The 19,450-nt window shown below is 39.3% G+C and overlaps 1 protein-coding gene across 6 annotated transcripts in view; it reads left to right on the top strand.

The window, feature by feature from the left end:
- Nucleotides 1-19,450, top strand: part of SSBP2 (single stranded DNA binding protein 2) — a 273,371-nt gene that overhangs the window by 66,336 nt on the left and 187,585 nt on the right. For all 6 annotated transcript variants that reach the window (XR_006290933.1, XR_006290932.1, XM_027828754.3 and 3 more), the window contains exons 2-4: nt 6,381-6,453; nt 12,314-12,375; nt 15,681-15,765. Coding sequence is in view for 4 of the 6 variants with exons in the window: in XM_027828754.3 (XP_027684555.1) it covers nt 6,381-6,453; nt 12,314-12,375; nt 15,681-15,765 (220 nt within the window). In the remaining 2 variants the exon portion in view is untranslated. The remainder of the gene's footprint in view (nt 1-6,380; nt 6,454-12,313; nt 12,376-15,680; nt 15,766-19,450) is intronic.

Here is a 19,450-nt window from a genome sequence, read left to right as displayed (position 1 = left end):
ACAAACGTCATCAGCACGGAAACATGTCCTCTGGAACGATGGCCAAAGCATGAAGGGCCGAACAAATGTTTAGCGCATCTGGCACATAAATATCTTGCGATGCCAGCTACAACAGTGCTATGTGAACGCCTGTTCTCACTTTCGGGTGACATTGTAATTAAGAAGCGGGCAGCATTATCTCCCATAAATGTAAACAAACGTGTTTTGTCTTAGCGATTGGCTGAACAAGAAGTAGGACTGAGTGGACTTGTGGGCTCTAACGTTTTACATTGTGTTGTTTTTGAATGCAGTTATGTAACAAAAAAAATCTACATTTGTAAGTTGCACTTTCATGGCAAAGAGTGCACTACAGTACTTGTATGAGGTGAATTGAAAAATACTATTTCTTTTGTTTATCATTTTTACAGTGCAAATATTTGTAATAAAAATAATATAAAGTGAGCCCTGTATATTTTGTATTCTGTGTTGCAATAGAAATCAATATATTTGAAAATGTAGAAAAACATCCAAAATATCTAATAAATTTCAATTGGTATTCTATTATTTAACAGTGCGATTAATTGCGATTAATTTTGTTGACTTAATCGCGTGAGTTAATTGCGATTAATTGACAGCCCTACTTATTTTCTTTTGCCTTAAATCTGCCAGGCCATATGTAATGATTGCCTGTCTCCAACTGGATTATTAGGAAGTTTTCATGAGAAAATGGGATCTGAATTCTTACAATCACCTTACTTTTCTGACCCCAGCCCTTGAACTTCAGGAAACAACCAGAGTTAAAGCTACTTTGCATTTCTATTCTTGTTGCCTTCTTTAGCAATATAGATTCAAGTTTGCCTACTCACTCCTTTTGCGATATACCCAGAGAGTTAGAATTTGGGATATCCCTCATCCATGAGTTGTTAAGTCTGTCTTTCAAGGTAGGCCAAGTTTCTGTTTCTCAAATGTCAACTTGTGGTTACAGGAGATAACAAAATATAATTTTAAGAAAAGTAAATGAAGACACTGTAGTCTTGTATTTTTTCAGTGAATCCTTTTCAAAAATGCTGTTTGACAGTAACCTCCTTGCTGCCAAAAAGTATGGCTTAAGGGTACTGATTTTTCAACCAGGATATGGCATTACGGCTTCTACAAAGCCAGAAAGAGACTGGGGCTTTCAGACTTTCAGGCATTGCTTTATAGAAAGTTTGTTTTCTTCCTAATCCCTTGATTTGAAGGTGAAGAAGTTTGTTATATAATTTTAATCAATGAACCTATTTGCTGAAGTGCTTTACTTTAAGTTAATAGGTTCTCATTAAATTTACTTATATCCTTTTCAGCATCTTTTCTTTATTACCTAACAAGTTAGTCCTGCAACATACTTAGAATTATTACTGTTGATTTCCTGGTAGTACCTTCAGTTGGTGACTAATTGACCAGAATGCCTTAAAGGGTGTTTCCATTTTGGAATCTGTATGGATGTTTCTTATCACGTTTCCTTCTTTGACATGGTTATTGGCCAAGCAGATGAGGGGAAACAGTAAATGTGATATACCTTGATTTTAGTAAGATATTTGGCACAGTTCCGCATGACATTCTTATAAGCAAACTAGGGAAATGTGGTCTTGATTAAATTACTACAAGGCGGGTGCATAACTGATTGAAAGAGTACTCAAAGAATGGTTATCAATTGTTCACTATCAAACTGGAAAGATCTATCTGGTGAGGTTCAGCAGGTGTCTGTCTAGGGTCTGGTAATATTCAATATTTTCATTAATGCCTTGGATAATGGAATGAACAGTAAGCTTATAAAATTTGTGGATGACACAACGCTGGGAGCGTTTGCAAGCACGTTGGAGGACAGGATTAGAATTCAAAATGACTGACAAATTAGAGAATTGATCTGAAATCAACAAGATGAAATTCTGTAAAGACAAGTACAAAGTACTACATTTAGGAAGGAAAAATCTAATGCTCAACTACAAAATGGGGAATAACTAGCTAGCTGGTAATACTGTTGAAAAGGATTTGGGGGTTATGGTAAATCACATGTTGAGTATGAACCAGTAATGTGATGCAGTTGCTAAAAAGGCTAACATAACTCTGGAATATATTAACAGGAGTGTCATGTGTAAGACCACGGGAGGTTATTATCCAGCTCTACTCAGCGCTGGTGAGGTCTCAGATGGCATGCTGTGTCTAATTCTGAGCACCGCACTTTGAGAAAGATGTGGACAAATTTGAGAGAATCCACAGGAGAGCAAGAAAAAATGATGAAAAGGTTAGAAAACCTGACCTAGGAGGAAAGGTTAAAAAACAGGGCATTCTTGGTAAAAGAAGGCTCTGCAGGACCTGTTAATTGTCTTCAAATATGTTAAGGGCATTATAAAGAGGACAGTGATCAATTGTTCTCTATGTCCTATTAAGATGGGGCAATAAGCAATGGGTTTAATCTCCAGTCAGGAAGATGTAGGTTAGATATTAGAACTTTTTGTTTAACTATAAGGATAGTTAAGTACTGGAATAGGCTTCCAAGGGAGGTTTTGGAATCCCTGTCATTGGAGGTTTTTAAGAACAGGTTAGGCAGGGATGGTCTAAGTATACTTGGGACTGCCTCAGTATAGGAGTGAGACTAGATGACCTCTCAAGGTCCCTTCCAGCTGTGGTTCTATTTTTCTGTGTACATTGTCTCAAACAAAGAGCAGAAGCGGACAGAAAAACAGACCAGCTTAGCAAAATTTCAGCATTGAGGGTATCCAGAAAAAATAGTCTTGAATTCATAGAAGAGGTATCATAGAATATCGAGGTTGGAAGGGACCTCAGGAGGTCATCTAGTCCAACCCCCTGCTCAAAGCAGGACCAATCCCCAACTAAATCAGGACCAATCCCCAACTAAATCAAGAGGTACATCAGCAAACCTCTGACACCGCTGATTAACATGTTGGTAGTTGCTGTGTTCTCAAGCTGGATGACGCCAAAAGACTTTGAGAGACTCTGCTTGTCTTAATTGAGACTAAATCTGAGAAAAACCTGATCTATATAAAATTCTGCTGCAGAAAATTTTAGGATGGAGAGAAGCTGTACTAGTCACCTTGCTTTACTTCAGCCTAGGTACTTACTGTCAGCCAGTAAGGGAGTGTGACAGCTTGACAGTAATACTTGCTGTTTGGTAGTCCATTTCTTACACTAGTCTGTTAAGTAAAGACATTCCTTGTAAAAATCACTTCGGGCCTGAGCACTTCTGAGGCAAAGTTTGTCTCACTGATCTTTTCTTCGCCACCAGCCCAGAAAATTAATCAATCTATTTTATCTGTCAATTTTTATACGCCTAGATTATGTCCATTTAAACCTCCTTATTCTAGTCTTTCTTTGTTGCGTAGTTGTAGTCACTACCTCCCTTATTCCCCCTTGTCGCACTGTAGCTCTGTATTACACCTTTTTGATTTCTTCAGCTGTCTTTCCACAGAGCATAAGTTTTCATTCATCCCTCTGCCGTGGCTAATGCAGAAAACAGTATTATCTTTCTTTTATCTCTGAGGCAAATACATTTATTTTTGGATGAATTTATAATACTAACTTCCCTAAAGACTTCCTAAAAGAATAACAACAAGGGATGTGAAAAAATTAGAGATGATAAGAACCAGTTGAATTAGCCTGTGCTTTTCCTCCTGCTTCACTTTTGTACAAGGAAGCTGTTCCTCTGAATTGGTCCTAGACTTTTCTACCAACAGGACTGTGCAGTCACTCAATAAATATGATCCTACCCTTAGTTTCCCACAGGAGAGTCTTCTTCAAGATCTAAGACCAGGGATATCTTTTGTCTTATTCCTTTGAAATCTGAACCGGTTTTTCGTGTAGACAGGGTATTTTTGCATATTGTTCCACCTTTTCTTCCCACAGTTACTACTTTGATAATTTAAACCAGGATGTAATAATTCATCTCCGAAAGTCTGTGGCATTATTATAAACCCCTTATTCTAATTTGCAGAGTACACTCACTGTACTCAGGTAGAGTTTTTAGAACTGGGATTGGTTTTTTTGTTTGTTTTTGGTCTGTGGGAATGCTAGGCAAAAGCCTTGGGTTTTCAAAATACACACTGGCTAGAGGAGCACATAGGGCAGAAAAGAGATGTGCTTAATACTGGAGCTCCAACAGGGTGTTGTCTGCTTTACAGGGTGGATCCAGGAGTCTTTGGGTGAGATTTACACATTTTTTTTTTAGCTATTAAAGTACTACAGTGTAGGTTAGATATCTTTGTACAATATTTGCTGAAGCTTTGGTTAGATGATAGTCTTATGATTTTGATGTTTCTTCAATAAACTTTTTGTTCTTGTGCTTTCCTGTTTTCCTTTGCAATGAGAGAGAGAATATGGCCCTATCGATCCTTTTACATCTAGACTGTGGATTTAAACTACCAGAGATTATGCTGTTTTTAACAAAAACCAAAGAAGAAAAAAAAAACAACTTCTGTGTCTCAGAAGGACTAAATGCAGAAATATTTTACAGATATTTTTAGGTGTCACGTTATCCTGATTATTTTTATAAAAATTTCATTTCTTTCCCTTTTGGATCATTCTGGTTTTAGATTTTGGGTACATTCACAAATTTCTTAAAATTTGAATGAGGATACAAGTAGAAAGAATTAAGTCACCAAGTTTCAGCTTTCTTGTTCACACTTGCAATCTGACAAGTTGGAGCCAGGTAACCCACCAACTCTGGATTAAATAATGGAAAAGTATGTTAGGAGTGAGAAACTACAGTATGAATGATCTTCTATCTCTCCAGGTTCTTTTATTGGCACCCATCGCTCTAGGGTCTGAGAGCCTCATTAGTAATTGAGCACCTAAGAGTGCAGTAGCCTATTAAAATGCTTAAAATACTTCCCCCGCTATAGTGTTATGAGAATGGTGGGCATTGAAGGGTGTTTAATGCAAATTAATATCAGCATTATTTTGTAAATACATGTGATATTCCTAAATTCAAAAATGTGCGTATTACCACCACTTTCAGGGCTCAGACTAGAAGGAATCCAAGATTTTGTTACTTTAAGAGATACAGGAGAAATCAAGTCTATAGTTTTATTTATGATACTGGAGATATAGTAGAGGAGACCGAACACTCTAAGCAAAATATGGATCAAGAATAGTCTGTATTTTGGAACTCCTCCCTTGTATTTTATATTGTCACATATAAATCTTTTAAAAACAGTGACAGCATTTAGTTCAAATTCTTCTCCGATTGCTTGCAGAATGAAAAACAAAGCCATTTTTCTGTTTTAGAAATACATCCTTAAAACAGGGTAATAGCTGGACTCCCTTTCCTTTCTTGGGCAGAGACATTTTTCATGCAATTTCTGTGCAGAACAGTTTTTTCAGAAAAGATGTAAATCCCTCCAAAAAGAAACGTATACTGGAAAGATCTGACACTGCTGCGTTGTGAGAAAAAGTGTGCTGCTGGGGAGTGGTTTCTTGGGGGAAAAGGAAGCAGGATAGAAAGCTTTTCACCGATAGGTCACTGATTCAAATCTAGTTTGTGTTATGAGGGCCTGAGCTTTGCCATTTCTGAGGGCTATGTGAGGTGGTGTTCTCAGCCCTGGTTTTAGTGCACAGGTATTCACAAAATCTGCGCCAGTCATGCAATGAGCTTTGCATGGAGCCTCATTGATTTCAGTGGTGATTTGCCTGGCTGGGGGGTCTACTTTTGTGGAGCTCATTCCAGAGCTGTGACCATAACTGACACCCTTAACGTCAATCTCAGTAGAAATGCAAGGGATTCAGTGGATTTTAAGATTAACTCACACTTTCCCCTAGGGAGATGGTCCCTCCCTCCACACCAGACTTGGGGGTGCATTGATTATTGATTAAGCAAAGGAAGCTTTTACTGCTGCAGCCTGTGGTTTACATGTTCTGTAAATAAACAAAGAATATTGGTCAAAGGTGCTAATGGGTTGGTACCTTCCCCAAGAATAATTTGCTTTGAAAAAAAATTCAGCATTGCTATAATTTATGGATATGTTGTATTTTTTATTGCAGGCTTGGCTTGGTGTGGGTAAATATAGAGCATCAGTAACTGAACTGCTATGAGCTAACTGGGCATCTGTCCAAAATATCATTAAAATATTGACATAGACTAATTTTGGTTTTTTAATAATATTTTGTTAAGTGTTATTTAAACAGCTCTGCTACGATTGACCCACATACTCTAGTTTAAAAGTTGAGAATTGAGATAATAGTAGATCTGACACTTTTAGTACCTGATGTTTTCTGCAATCAAGCAGTACATAGTTCAATATGTTAATTTCTGAGACTATTTGTAAAGAAAAAAAAAGCAACAAACCAAACCAGAGCAAACAACAGACAGATTTTCTATACTGAATACATTTTGTTCATTCATTTTCCAGGTTAGCACTGTATGTATATGAATATCTGCTCCATGTAGGAGCACAGAAATCTGCCCAGACATTTTTATCAGAGGTACGTTTCCCATTGTTTTCTTCTCTTTCACAATTTTGATAATGTGTGCTAATAGAATAACTGTATGTGGTTTTTAAAAAAGGAATAAAACAACACTGTGAATATCAGTTTATAGTGATAAACCTGGATTTTTAAGTCTGTGCTAACCAAGTGTTCACCCATCTCTGGCTGAAGGCATCCCCAACTTCACACAACAATTCACTGGTGTGATTTGTATCCCTTACCTCCTTGTCTTTCACTACGTAAAGATCCCACTTGTTTTCTGTAACAAATGTGGTATTTAGGGAATACATGATTTTATTAGTATTTGCTTGGGATGACCTGTATAACTTACTCATGGTTTCACCACCTGTGTATAATGCAGCCATTCCAAACACATGGCAATGAAATGTGTTATACTATATTATATTTCCAGACTCTGTCCCCATTTATATACACCATAGATAATGGTGACGAACAGTGGTCTCAGTACCTATCCCTATGATACCAATTAACGACTTCTCTTAATTTGAAGAAGCAATTATGTATTATAACTACTTGTGTCCTGTTGATTAACCAGTTTTAACACCTGATGGTACTTTTGCCTTTTACCTTATGTTAATTTTGTCTTCATACTCTTTGTTAAAGGACTCTGTAAACCTTTTGAAAATCCAAGTAAATTTCTCAGCAACCTTTGTCTATGATAGGAAAAAATGACCAGTGTGTCAGAGATACTGAACTCCTTTTTAAAATCTCTCTTTAACAAGAATATTTAAGAAAATAAGTTGACAAGTGGGAAGTAAAGAAGAGCTTGGGAAAACAGCATTGAATAAAGAGCAGGCAAGGTAATAACTTGGAAAATTTCCACATCTCAAAATCACTTGTCCCAGGTGGCACAGATTCAAATGGTAATAAATTTATTTTGCTACTGATGACTTTTTGAACAGTCCTGGACAACTGGCATGCTACTGGAAGACTGGAGAATATCAAATTTGTCGTAGAACTTTTTGTTTTTGTTTTTTAAATAAAGAGGGTTTCCAGCAGTTACCTTCTGGTATATCCAATTTTTCTCTCTATTAAAGTAGGGGCAAAATAATTAAGAGAAAGATATAAAAAATTAATAGGATAATTTATGCTCAGCAAAAACAGCATTCATTTATAAGGAATACATTTTGCAAGATAAAGCTTTGCTTATTTTGTTTTTAGGGTAGGTTTGCAAAGTGAGTGGATGAGGGGAACAATTTAGGTATGACATTTGAATTTTGGAAAAGCCTTCAATGTGGTGTCTCCCAAAATTTTGCTGTCAAAATTAATTTAAATCTGAGAAGACAGAAGCACTATAATGTGGACTAATAGTGGCTGAATTATCTTGAACAAGAGGCAGTGATAAATAGCAACATTGAATTGGTGTGTGGTATCTACTAAATACTGCAAAGATCCATGGGCTTCATTTAACTTCTTCATCAATGGTATAGAAGAAGGAGTAAACAGAACATTGATGGCATTTATAGAAGATACTATGTTGGGATAAATTACAATGATCACACATTTTAAAATAATACAAAGTGACATAGAAAGATTAGAAATCTGGGCTGAAAATAATAAAATGTGATTCATCTTGAAAACTGTATATTATTAATACATTTGGATGGGAAATAACCCAAAACACAGATAAATCAATGGGGCAGAGAATCCTGGCAAGCAGCAATGATGAAAGAAATAAGAGAGTGATAGTGGATAGCAGATTAGACATGTGTTTGCAATGGAATATGGTGCCAAAAAAGCCAGTTCAGTTTTGGGGTGCATATGGTGAATTTCTGTATCACAGAGTCTTTTCTTTTTTCTATATAAGTTTGGTGCAACTGCAGCTGAATTGCTATATTCAGTTCCTAATATCTTGTTATGAGAATTATATTGGCATATTAGAGGGCAGTGAGAGAAGAACAACAAAAATGAAGTAGCTGGATGGTTAATTTATAAGGGAAGATGAAGGCTTAGATTCTCTACCATGCTTTGTCCTCTTTGTTTTGATCCATAGATAGAATGGGACTACAAATCCACCAGAGCAGGTCAAATGAAGATTCTTGTGGTGTGGGGGATTTGCAGGTTACATATGAGGCACTCCGAAGCCACATTCTCTTCTGGTTCCAGTTTAGAAGACAGGGCCAGAAGAAAGAGGCATGGCTAGAGCACCTATGTGTTCTAGCAGTTCCCAACTGAGCATAAAAGTCCATAAGGCTATCGAAGGCCAAAATTTAGAACAGTTCTGAGGCTGAGAATTTGGCCCTAAAAGAATTAAATATGTATAGCTTAGCTAAGTGATGACTAACAGTCTATACTTATTTGAAAAGTGTAAGCAACAAAGATCGAGAGACATTATTTAAAGTTGTACAAGCGAGTGTAACTACGAGTAATGGGACAAAGTTAAGAAAGGGAAAATTTGAGATGGGTATCAGGAAATCTGACATTACAATCAATTAGTCTGTAAAATAATGTCCTAAGGAATTGTTTTTTTTAAGCTTTCCCAGATTTTGTGATACTCTGTTTTTTAAATGAATTTTCTTAGAACTGAGATTCACAGGTCAGTAAGTCCTAGAATCCCCTTGGGTTCTGTCATAGTTACAGGGTGAGCTGCACTTTGGACCATTTCATAGTCCCCTTTCAAGTACACTACTCTGGCGATAGGCTTTCCTTCCTTAACCTTTTTAAAGGCTGGAACTTCGGAGGTCAGTTACTTTTACATTGGATCTCTTGAGTTGCAGCCCCCCTATTAATCAATTGTGGCTCCTCTTGATTCCTGCAAGAGAATTTCCTTCAGGAGATGTGACCAACAATTGATTAAAGTGACTCAAAACAGCTTTTCCAAAACAAACACATTGTTTATTCATCCAAAGGATCATAACAAGTGGAGAAAACGGGTAAAACAACAAACGGCCTACACACTGCGTCTTACCTATACCTTATCCTTTCCTTTCTAGTTTTGGTAACTTCCACGTAGCTCGGGTAACCCAACTTCTGGGGTGGTAGGGACAGGCTCCCCTGCAGTAAATTCTCTTTCCCTTTTATTTGTCCCAGTATTTTCCGCCAGCTGCTTTCCACTCACTCTCCATGCCCCTTCCTCTCTATGCAGGGCTTTTTTAACAGTTCAGTGTCTTATGTCCTAATCCTGGAAAAATTATCTGGTTAACCTGGCTGGTGACAGTAAGGTAGGTATTTCTCTATTAATAGCTCACTGTTTGTTCTCTTAAGGACCCTTGATATTTTCCCTGAAGATATCTCTGGAATTGTTTCATTTCCTGCCTGCTCTTCCTAACAGACTCTTTAGATTTAAATGTATGCAGTCAGACAGATTAATGTCCAGCAAGTAAACAGAAGAACATATAATATTCATAAAAAATAAGAGAGAGCTGTCTCTTATTTCTCACAGGCTCTTGCTTTGAAGATGCTGACTGGGGTGAAATGTACCTCTGTGAAGAGGGCCAGCACAAAGCTTATGCACCAGTTAGATCCCCCTCAAGCCATGTTTTGAAGGATTTAAGTAGTACATAGGCTTTATGTTGGCCCTCTGCACAGGTATGAATTTTACTCCAGATCAATGACTTTCCAGTCTTCATTAACAGTTTTGGTGTTAAGTACATACTGCACATCTTTCTTAGTACATTATTTTATGTTTACTTTAGAACCCATTGAAGAATAGCATCGGTTCCTGGTTATCTACTTAAGTTTTCAAGTTATTCCCAATGGAAGCATGTAGTCTTCTTGATTCCAGTGCATCTGAAGAGTTTAGTTTTTTAAAAATTGCTTTTATACTTCTTGCTTTGCCTTTTATTCCAATTTACCCTTTATCTGGTCTATAGTTTATGCAGTATTTGTACATTTGGAAGGATACTTTTTATATCCCTAGCTATCATTATTTGTTTTCTCCTGAGCCCTGTGTAGTTAGTTCATGACTTTACCAGCAAAAGGATATAAAAAATAGTCCCAATAAATTTTTTTTAAAATGTATAAAATAGTTTTGCTGTTAAGTAAGCAGCATTTACACAATACACCTCTACCCCGATATAACGCGGTCCTCGGGAGACAAAAAATCTCACTGCATTATAGGTGAGACCGCGTTATATCGAACTTGCTTTGGCCCCCCCCCATTCCTTGTTCCCTGACCGCCCCCTCCAGAGACCCCCTGTCCCTAATCACCCCCAGGACCCCACCCCCTACCAAACCCCCCTGCTCCCTGTCCCCTGACTGCTTCGACCCCTATCCACACCCCTGCTCCCTAACAGGCACTCACCGGCAGCGGCGGGAAGTGGAGCAACGCTGCCCTGGCCTGCTCCACTCCACCACCTCCCAGCTGCGCTCTGCTTCCCGCCGCCAGTGAGTGCGGGGAGGTTGGGGAAAGGACGCCTCCCGTACTCACCTGCGGCGGGAAGTGGAGCACCTCGGCTGGGAGCTGGCGGACTGGAGCAGGCTGGGGCCGGGCTGCTCCGCTTCCGCTGCTGCCAGTGAGTGCGGGGGGGATCCCTTCCCCCAAGCCCCCTCCTCCGAGTGACATGGCTGGGGCCAGGGCAAGGGAAGCGGAGCGGGCTGCTCCCAGCCTCCTGCTAATCCCCCAGGCCACTCTGGGACTGCGGGGCCCCCCCAAAATTCCCCCCCCCCCACAGCTCCCGCCTCCCAGACCTGGGGAGGCGGGGGAGAGCCCCTGACTGCCCCCAAGACCCTCTGCCCCTTATCCAACTCCTCGGCCCCGGCCTGGCCTGGCACCCTTAACACGCTGCTCAGAGCCGCGTGTCAGAGCTTTACGGTGTTGTATGCGAACCCGCGTTATATTGGGTCGCGTTATGTCGGGGTAGAGGTGTACATCATAACATGGTAGAACAGATTTATTGGTGCTTGTTTGGGATGACCTTCGGGCTGTGTGTATCCTCTTCTTGCCAGCTATATGCAAACCTGAAAGGTGTCTGATCAGTTGTTCTTGAAATTCCATGAGAATTGGGCCTTGAAATTCAATCGGAGTTAGGTACCAAACCGTCTCAAGTTCTTCTGAAAATCCAAGCTTTAATCATTGTCCATTTTATTAACAATATTATTTTTACACATCACCACCTTTCATACCAAAGGATCCCCAAGCATTTCACAAAAGTAGAACTCATTTCACTCACCACTGACATAGTCGCTGCTACCTCTGCGTCATAATGTTGCATGTTTAAACACCAATACTTCTCCATAGTTTAGGACAGCAAGTAAATACTACTATATCCAACTGTAACTAGTGGAGGGATTTGTGATATCCCCTCTGTCCTAGCTAAATTCCTATTTTTAGATATTCCCTTCTACCTAACAGCTGTACCTTTGTGAAAATTGCTGTTGAATATTAGTTACTTCTAATACTACTACAGTGCTCCTTACCACGCTGAAACATGGGTGCAATTTGGACCTGGGGGGAAGACTGCCACCTGCTGAGTCATTAGGATTACCCTTGGAGCATCTTGAGTTTTTCTTAAAATTCTCTGACTCATGTTCACTGTATACAATTTTTAGAGGTATTTTTAAATGTATTACTTTTAATTTCTCTCTCATACCAGTACATTTGGGCTTAACTAAAATATCTAGCTTAAGGGCAGAGGGATACAAAATGTAGTACCAATAAAAATTTTAAAAACACTAAAACATTTCTAAAATAGGTTTTCTGCAAAATATGTGACAAATGCTGAGTACATGGTGATACGATGTGTTAAGTTATGTGGTCATCCCAAATTCATGACGATAAATATTTTTCTAACTGCACAGTCATGTATTATCTCTTTCCTATCTGGGTAGATTAGTTAATGTATCTTGTTCAGACTGAGTGGAAAAACATAAAATACTTTATTTCTATTCCTTTTAGATAAGATGGGAAAAAAACATCACGTTGGGGGAGCCCCCAGGATTCTTGCACTCTTGGTGGTGGTAAGTGTTAATAATTTTCTTTCCTTCCAATTAAAGTAGGTTGAGAGTGGAGTCGAATGGCTATGCTTAAAATTGAAGGAAAAAGAACAGTAAAATACCAAATTTTCCTCCTTGTTTTAAGCTGACAAATTCTTTTTTATTAACCTTTTGAGGCATGAAAGAAATTCAGGTGAATTTTGTACAAATTATACTGAGTTCATCAAGAATAATTGGTATAGAAAACAATGAAAGAAGCTAATAATAACAATGGAGTCTCCTAAAAAAGCATATCTAAGAAGCATAGCCATATTGTTTTAGATTTCATTATTTCCCCTATTATTTTACTAAGAAAAAAAGCAGTTCCATGTTGAAGTCCTTAGCCTGTGGTATTCGTCACTACAATTGTTTCTCCAAAACTTTCTTTTGCTAGGGCAAAAGGGTGTATTACAAAGTTGACAGTGTTAACACATCATATGAGAACTAGAACAGGTTTCAATACTTTATTTACAGTGAGTCTTGCAGTAAATAATGCATTTAAAAATAAGTTTTCATATGGGAAAACATTAGGTTAAGAATACAAGCAGAGATGAAAAACTTTATATTGTCATAGGAAAATGACATAAAATACACTATCAACATTACTGCCTGTGGCCCCAATTCACTATAGCACTTAAGCACATACTTAACTTGAAGCATGTGCTTAAGTCTCATTGAAGTTGAAATATGACTTAAACGTGTTGTTAAGTGCTTTGCTAAATAGGGCTGGACTTAAGTGAGTGTCAGAGGGTTACTGAACAGTGGTGCTATGGTTAGATCTGATTAGAGGGCAGGAGCTATATAAGGAGTCTGTGGAGCCAGGAGAGAGGAGACATAGGTCACAAACAGGGAGACGTGGATGGTGGAGACTCCAGAGCCATAGGAAGAGCTAGGGAGTCCCCCTATGGCTATCACCCTATATAAGGGGCAGGAATCTGGGAGAAAACTGAGATTTGAAAGAAGTCAACGTCCTCCAGAGTGGGAGAGGGGACATTTCCTGCCAATGTTTATGAGTGCAGGGGTGAAGGAAGGCTGTGGAGAGAGGCTTTGTGGCCACTGTCCCGTACAAGGAGCAGGGGACTCGGAAAGAACCCAGGAAGGATATGAGACTTTCATTAAACCCAGGATGGGCAGACATTGTTTATGTTATTGCTTCATTTTAGCCTTTAAACTTTACTGGGGATGATGGGAATAAACAAGGAACCCTTCATTTGAAGGAAGATTGGGGACTGAAGATTTTAGAGTGACAAAAGACAGCAGAGGCAGAGGTGTTTTGAATTATAATATGGGACTTTACGTCTTCGAGACATGTATAATAATAAATTACCTTGGGACAAGGTTACCCAAGGGAGTGCTGGAGTGTTTGAAGGGACTCTGAGTGGGGTGGAACTGATGCTGGGCACCTGTAGGGCACCTTCATGCCACCAGGAGGCACTCAAGGAGGGCCTGGCTTGTTAAATCCACACTTAAAGTTTTCCACAGCTTTAAGTAGTTTACTGACTTGGGGCCTTTAACATCTACAGCTGATATCCACATGGTCAAATCAATAAGTGCACTCATGCTCATTTGGAAGAATTCTATGGTATTGGCTTACAAAGTAGTTTACTAACATCAACGGGGTAAGATAAAGAATTATGTAAATGGACAGCATAAAAAACTCTGCAAATCCCATCTCTTCCTCAGGTAGCCCATTATCTCTGACAGGTATGCCACATGAGTGCCTTATACTTTTTCACACTTACTTACATGTATCTATGTGTCTGTGTGTATATATAGTATCCCAAAGTTTAATATTGGAACAGCGGATGAAAACATAATTCATAGGAACTGCTGTTTTGCCAAGATGAATTGTATCTGTATGGAGATTCCAGACACATCTGCTATGTACATATATACTCTATGAATGGATAATCATGGTGATTACTGACAACAAAGGATGAAGTTACAGGTGACATACTAGTTCCACCTGGCCCCAGGAAAGTAGGTAGTAAGTACATAACTGTGCAAAGTGGCATAATCACTACCAAATGTTTCTTTTAGAGTTCTGTGTCTGAAATTCTATAAGGAGACTTTGGAATTGTCAGTACACCAATTAAAGTTTTCCTAAATTATGATCTATGGCATGATGACCAAAAGATAAATCTAAGGAATTAAACTGGCTTGACATGAATAGGTCTGGCTTGACATGACTAGTTGGCTATGGGTGAGGGCTCATTTCTTTGGAGACAGAATTAGGGTTGTAAATGGGTCAGAAAGCTAAAAGATAGCTAAGATAAGGGGTACTCAGGAAACAATTTACAACAGACAAAATAAGCTGAAACATAAAACAGTGTAACTTTGGATTTGTGGTATGCCCTATACCCATCTCCTTTGCTTGAGTCGGATAAATGCAGCGCAGCATTGTTGTATGCCAAATAAAGGAACCCAAGTAATGAGACTGGAGTTGAACTGCATTCTTGGGGAAACGAGTGAAAGAGGTCTTAGAGGAACTCCAACACATATGTCTGAGGTCAGCCAAATAAAATTCAGTTTTGATTTTATTCTTTAAAGTGTTTTAATAAATAGCAGATCTTTTGATTCCAGGGACTTTGAGACTGCAATGATAAAATACCTCAAACACTATATGTAAACATTGTTTATTTTATTCAGTGAATACAGCTGGCTAAATCCTGTTAAAAACAGTTCAGAGGGAGAAGTATATAAACTCTGTTTTAACACTATTTTTAAACACTGCTCCTTTCCAAAGTGTAAAAAGGGCCTGTTAAAGGCATCACAATCTTTTTTTTACTATTTATAAGCCATATCATGGTATTCTTTCCCACTTTTTACATTTACCCATATATATGCTGCTTTATTGTCTTTTGGTTAAAGCACAGTACAGTGACTTAGAAGATCTAGGTACTATTCCTGTTCTTATCCCCACTGTCTTACTGTGTGACTTTGGACATGTCTCAGCTTCTTTGTGCCAAGTGGTGTTTTGTGGAAGTAAATGTAGGCACACACAAAGATAGAAGGTTAATATAGAGTTCCAGCCATTGCTCTAAAGTAACTTGCAGCAGTACTGATATTCTTGGACTAAACTATAGTGGCCTTAACGGGACACATCATTACATGCCTCAGAGAATCAGAAGATAGTGCTCTCTTACCTCACAGGGCTGTCATCAGGGTTAATTCATTAATATGTATAAAGAGTTATGAGATCCTTGGCAGAAGGTGATCTATAGATATAAGGTCAGTATATTATAATTATTTCCTTGCTATTTTTATAACTCATTATTTTTAACTTGTAGTGTATTTTGGGATCTCTACTGTGCAGCTCCAGAAAGACGAGAAACGTGTGAACATTCAAGTGAAGCTAAAGCCTTTCATGATTACGTAAGTTATATTTATATATATATATATATATATATTACTGTATTTGGTTTATTGTATGTCTGATTATTATATTCAAAGAAAAATCTCTGGGCAATAGTGATTCAAAAAAAGAAGGAATATCTGATCTACAGCTTCCTGATCTCAAGTACTCTGATTTGTTTTCCATAGATGCCTTAGAACAGGGGTGGCCAACCTCTGGCTCCAGAGCCACATGCGGCTCTTCAGAAGTTAATATGCGGCTCCTTGTATAGGCACCAACTCTGGGGCTGGAGCTACAGGCACCAACTTTTCAGTGGGCCAGGGGGTGCTCACTGCTCAACCCCTGGCTCTGCCACACGCCCTGCTCCCACTCCACCCCTTCCTGCCCCCTCTCCTGAGCCTGCAGTGCCCTCACTCCTCTCCCTCCCCTCCCAGAGCCTTCTGCACGCCACTAAATAGCTGATCAGGAGGTGCAGGGAGGGAAGCAGGGGCTTCCAGTGGGCGGGAGGCAGTGGGAGCGGGGGGGCAGAGCTGATGGAGGGCTGCTGACGTATTACTGTGGTTCTTTGACAATGTACATTGGTAAATTTTGGCTCCTTCTCAGGCTCAGGTTGGCCTCCCCTGCCTTAGAATGAGTTTGTTCTTTGGACATTTGCATCGTGAAAGGAAGTAAAATCCTCAGAATGTCCTTTCACCTTTTAAAGAAGCATATCATGTTACAATATTTAGACTAGGTATTATGAAGTGAGGTAAATATAAGGGGCTGAATCATCTGATCCAGTAGAGCAAGACAACAGGAGGAATAAGGGGGAAAGGAGGCTGTGTGCGACTTTTGAGGCCCTTTGGTTCAGCTCCTGGTACAACTTAAAGCAGCCTCAGATTTGGTCAAAGTTACTTTGCCTGCCTGTGGCCCGAAAGAGCTGCGCCAGCAGCTGGGGTAGCCAGAATGCAGCATCTGTGTTCCTTTTTCTCCAGCCACATCCCTTATACTGGGGTGAGGATACCACTGTGACAATTCTACGTCATCAGAGTTGATGGAATCCTCAGAAGGCTGGCTAAGAGGGCTTTATAGCCCCTATGTGCCTCCAGAGTGACACAAAGAGGCTGTAGTGGGGTCAAAAATCTGGCCGGGGTATTAGTCTTAAGTGTGAGTGTCTTTAGGCTTTTTTCAGTTTGTCAGACCATTACTTTCAGTTACCTTTTTATGTGGAATTATGTTTTCTGAATAATTGTGAAGTAGACTGTTATTACAGATTGTCTAATAAGCATGAATTTGGCGTGGATGGCTCAGAAGATTGATCAGAAAATTGATCATGGGTTTAAGAGTCTTTAACTTCTAGGTTACCCATTTAAATCCTGCATGTTGTCCCAAATTGTTATCATCTGATGACTACTTAGTATCTTGCAATATGGTAACTAGAGGTGATCTTGGTTCCGTTACTAGTTGACAGGAAGTTGTGTAGCAATTAGCACTAACTGTCATCTTCTGCAAAAAGACTAGGGAATAAGTGGGCATCATGCGTGTATCACCCCTTTAAATTCTCTTTTCTGGTTAGGATTGAGGCCAGTTAGCAGGACAGCATGAATAATTTTGCACAGCAGCTGTCCAGGCTGTACTTGTTTTGTGGACAAATAACAAGGCAACAGTCTTCAGAGCTATCAATCCGACACCTTTCATGAGCAATACAAAAATGGGGAAAAAGCAAAAATAAAATTGGGGGAAAACACCCAGCCATGTATTTATTGTAGTTAGCTGAGTTGGTAAATTGTGTTTCAGAGGAATGGAATTGTTAAAAAATGTACTACTGTAAGTAGATCAAATTTCTGTAATCTAAGCTCCTTTTTCTGCTTTTAGTACTTGTTTATTTACGGGCACAATATTTTGACATGTTTGCTGTTTGTAGCTCCTGTTAATAGAACAGTATTTAATCCCCCTCCTCTGGAGGAGAGTTTTTCTGATGGTGTAACAGGTGTGTGCTCTACTCATCACTTGGCAGTGCCTTCTCGTGGCTCATCTGGGGAATTAGCTCACCACTGTTTGCGCTCCATTGCACTTTATTTTGTAGACGGTCAGCCCATTGTCTCAGTCACTTGGCCTGCAACCCCTCTCTCACTGGTCAGGAGCTGCAGAGCCTCTCCTCATGGCTTTGTCCGCCAGCCAAGTCAATCGTCCTCCCCTTCCAGGGTCTCAGGCAGTCTCCATGTCCACTTCTGTGCTGACTGTGTCACTCCCGCAGTGGCTTGTAGGGGAACCCAGGCCCACTTTCTACACCAGGTTCCAATCCAGGGATCCTCAAACCAGAAGTTCAGGTTTATGGCTTTCAGACCTTACTGATCCTTCCCTTGACTGCTTTCTACCCTGCCTTTCTCAGGCTTCTACTCTCCCCCTTGTATCATGGATTGTGACCGCAGGCTCACTTCTCTACAGCTCACCATCTACTGCCAACTTCCTCTCTTTATAAACCCTGACCAGCTCTTCCCACAACTGAACTTCATCAGCAATTAGGCTTTCGCTCACCCTGGCTTTCCACCAGGTGCAGCCTATAGGTTAATTGCCTTAATTTACCCCTTCAGTCCTTGTGTGGGGTGGACATCCCATAACAGATGGAATGCAGGGAACAGAGTTCAGTGAAGTAAATTTGGGGAGATCAGAGCCTCTAGAGTGACAAAATTACTATAGTAAAATATTATACTATCATAACAGGGGATGTGCCAGAAGTGAAAAGTTTTTGAAACTCTAAAAATTGTGAAATAATCTTAGACGTAAGTTAGTGATGAGAAGATACTTTCAATGAAGGATACTTTCACGTTGAGAAATGGAAAATGAGTTGGAGCCCACAGCCCCTTAAGCTCATGAAAGTTTCTTCAAGATCTCCTATTAAAGAGTTCACTGTTGATGCTAAACTTGGAAATGCACGGTGGGATGATTTCAGTAGTTGAATCAAAATGATACCTAACAAGAAATTTTGTGTTCCATTGTTTTAACATTACCTCTATAATGCTATAATCCCTATTATTCTGTTTGCTATTCAGTCTTATTGCTCATTTTGCTTTGTCTGTTGTTCAGTGTCATCATCCAAAAATATCAAAAAAGTAATCAAATAAGTTTTTTGCATGAAACAGATGTATATTTATATGGCTAGTCAGGTCACTGTGTATGTGATATGGTTGGAAGTAGGTCAGGGAAGGAAGAAGGGAGACGCATGGTAGGCTCCTGTATGTATGCCAACCAGCATAGGGCAGGACCTACACACATCCTTTCCATGTCAACCTGCTTTACAATCAATTTTTAATTTGAGATTGATGGATTGCTTTTTGGAGTCTCCCTACCTTAAAAAACACAAAGAAAAAACAGAGATTTGTTTTACAGTTTTAGATGTAAAATGGCATGATTAATGACTAGGTGATAGAATCATTGCAGGTAAGGTATATTTATTATGGGACAGTGCCTGTGTTATAAATGCATTTTCCTATTATTGCTACTACCTACTATAACTTGCGCTCTCTCATGAAGTATAACAAGGATAACGAGTTGTAAAATTTTTTTTTAACCTATATCGTTGGGATGTGTGCAGCCTTTAGTGTGACAAAAATGTGAATCTCATATTTCATTGATTTTTGCCACAATTGAAGTTGACTGACTGTACTTATGAATATGATATATAATAGGACCAATACTGTTTTTATGTTTCATCTGCTTTTAATT

This window comes from Chelonia mydas, chromosome 5, assembly GCF_015237465.2.
Source record: "Chelonia mydas isolate rCheMyd1 chromosome 5, rCheMyd1.pri.v2, whole genome shotgun sequence".
Classification (NCBI taxonomy): domain Eukaryota; kingdom Metazoa; phylum Chordata; order Testudines; family Cheloniidae; genus Chelonia; species Chelonia mydas.
The sequence above is the reverse complement of the archived record's forward strand: the minus strand, read 5'-3'. Positions and strand labels throughout refer to the sequence as shown.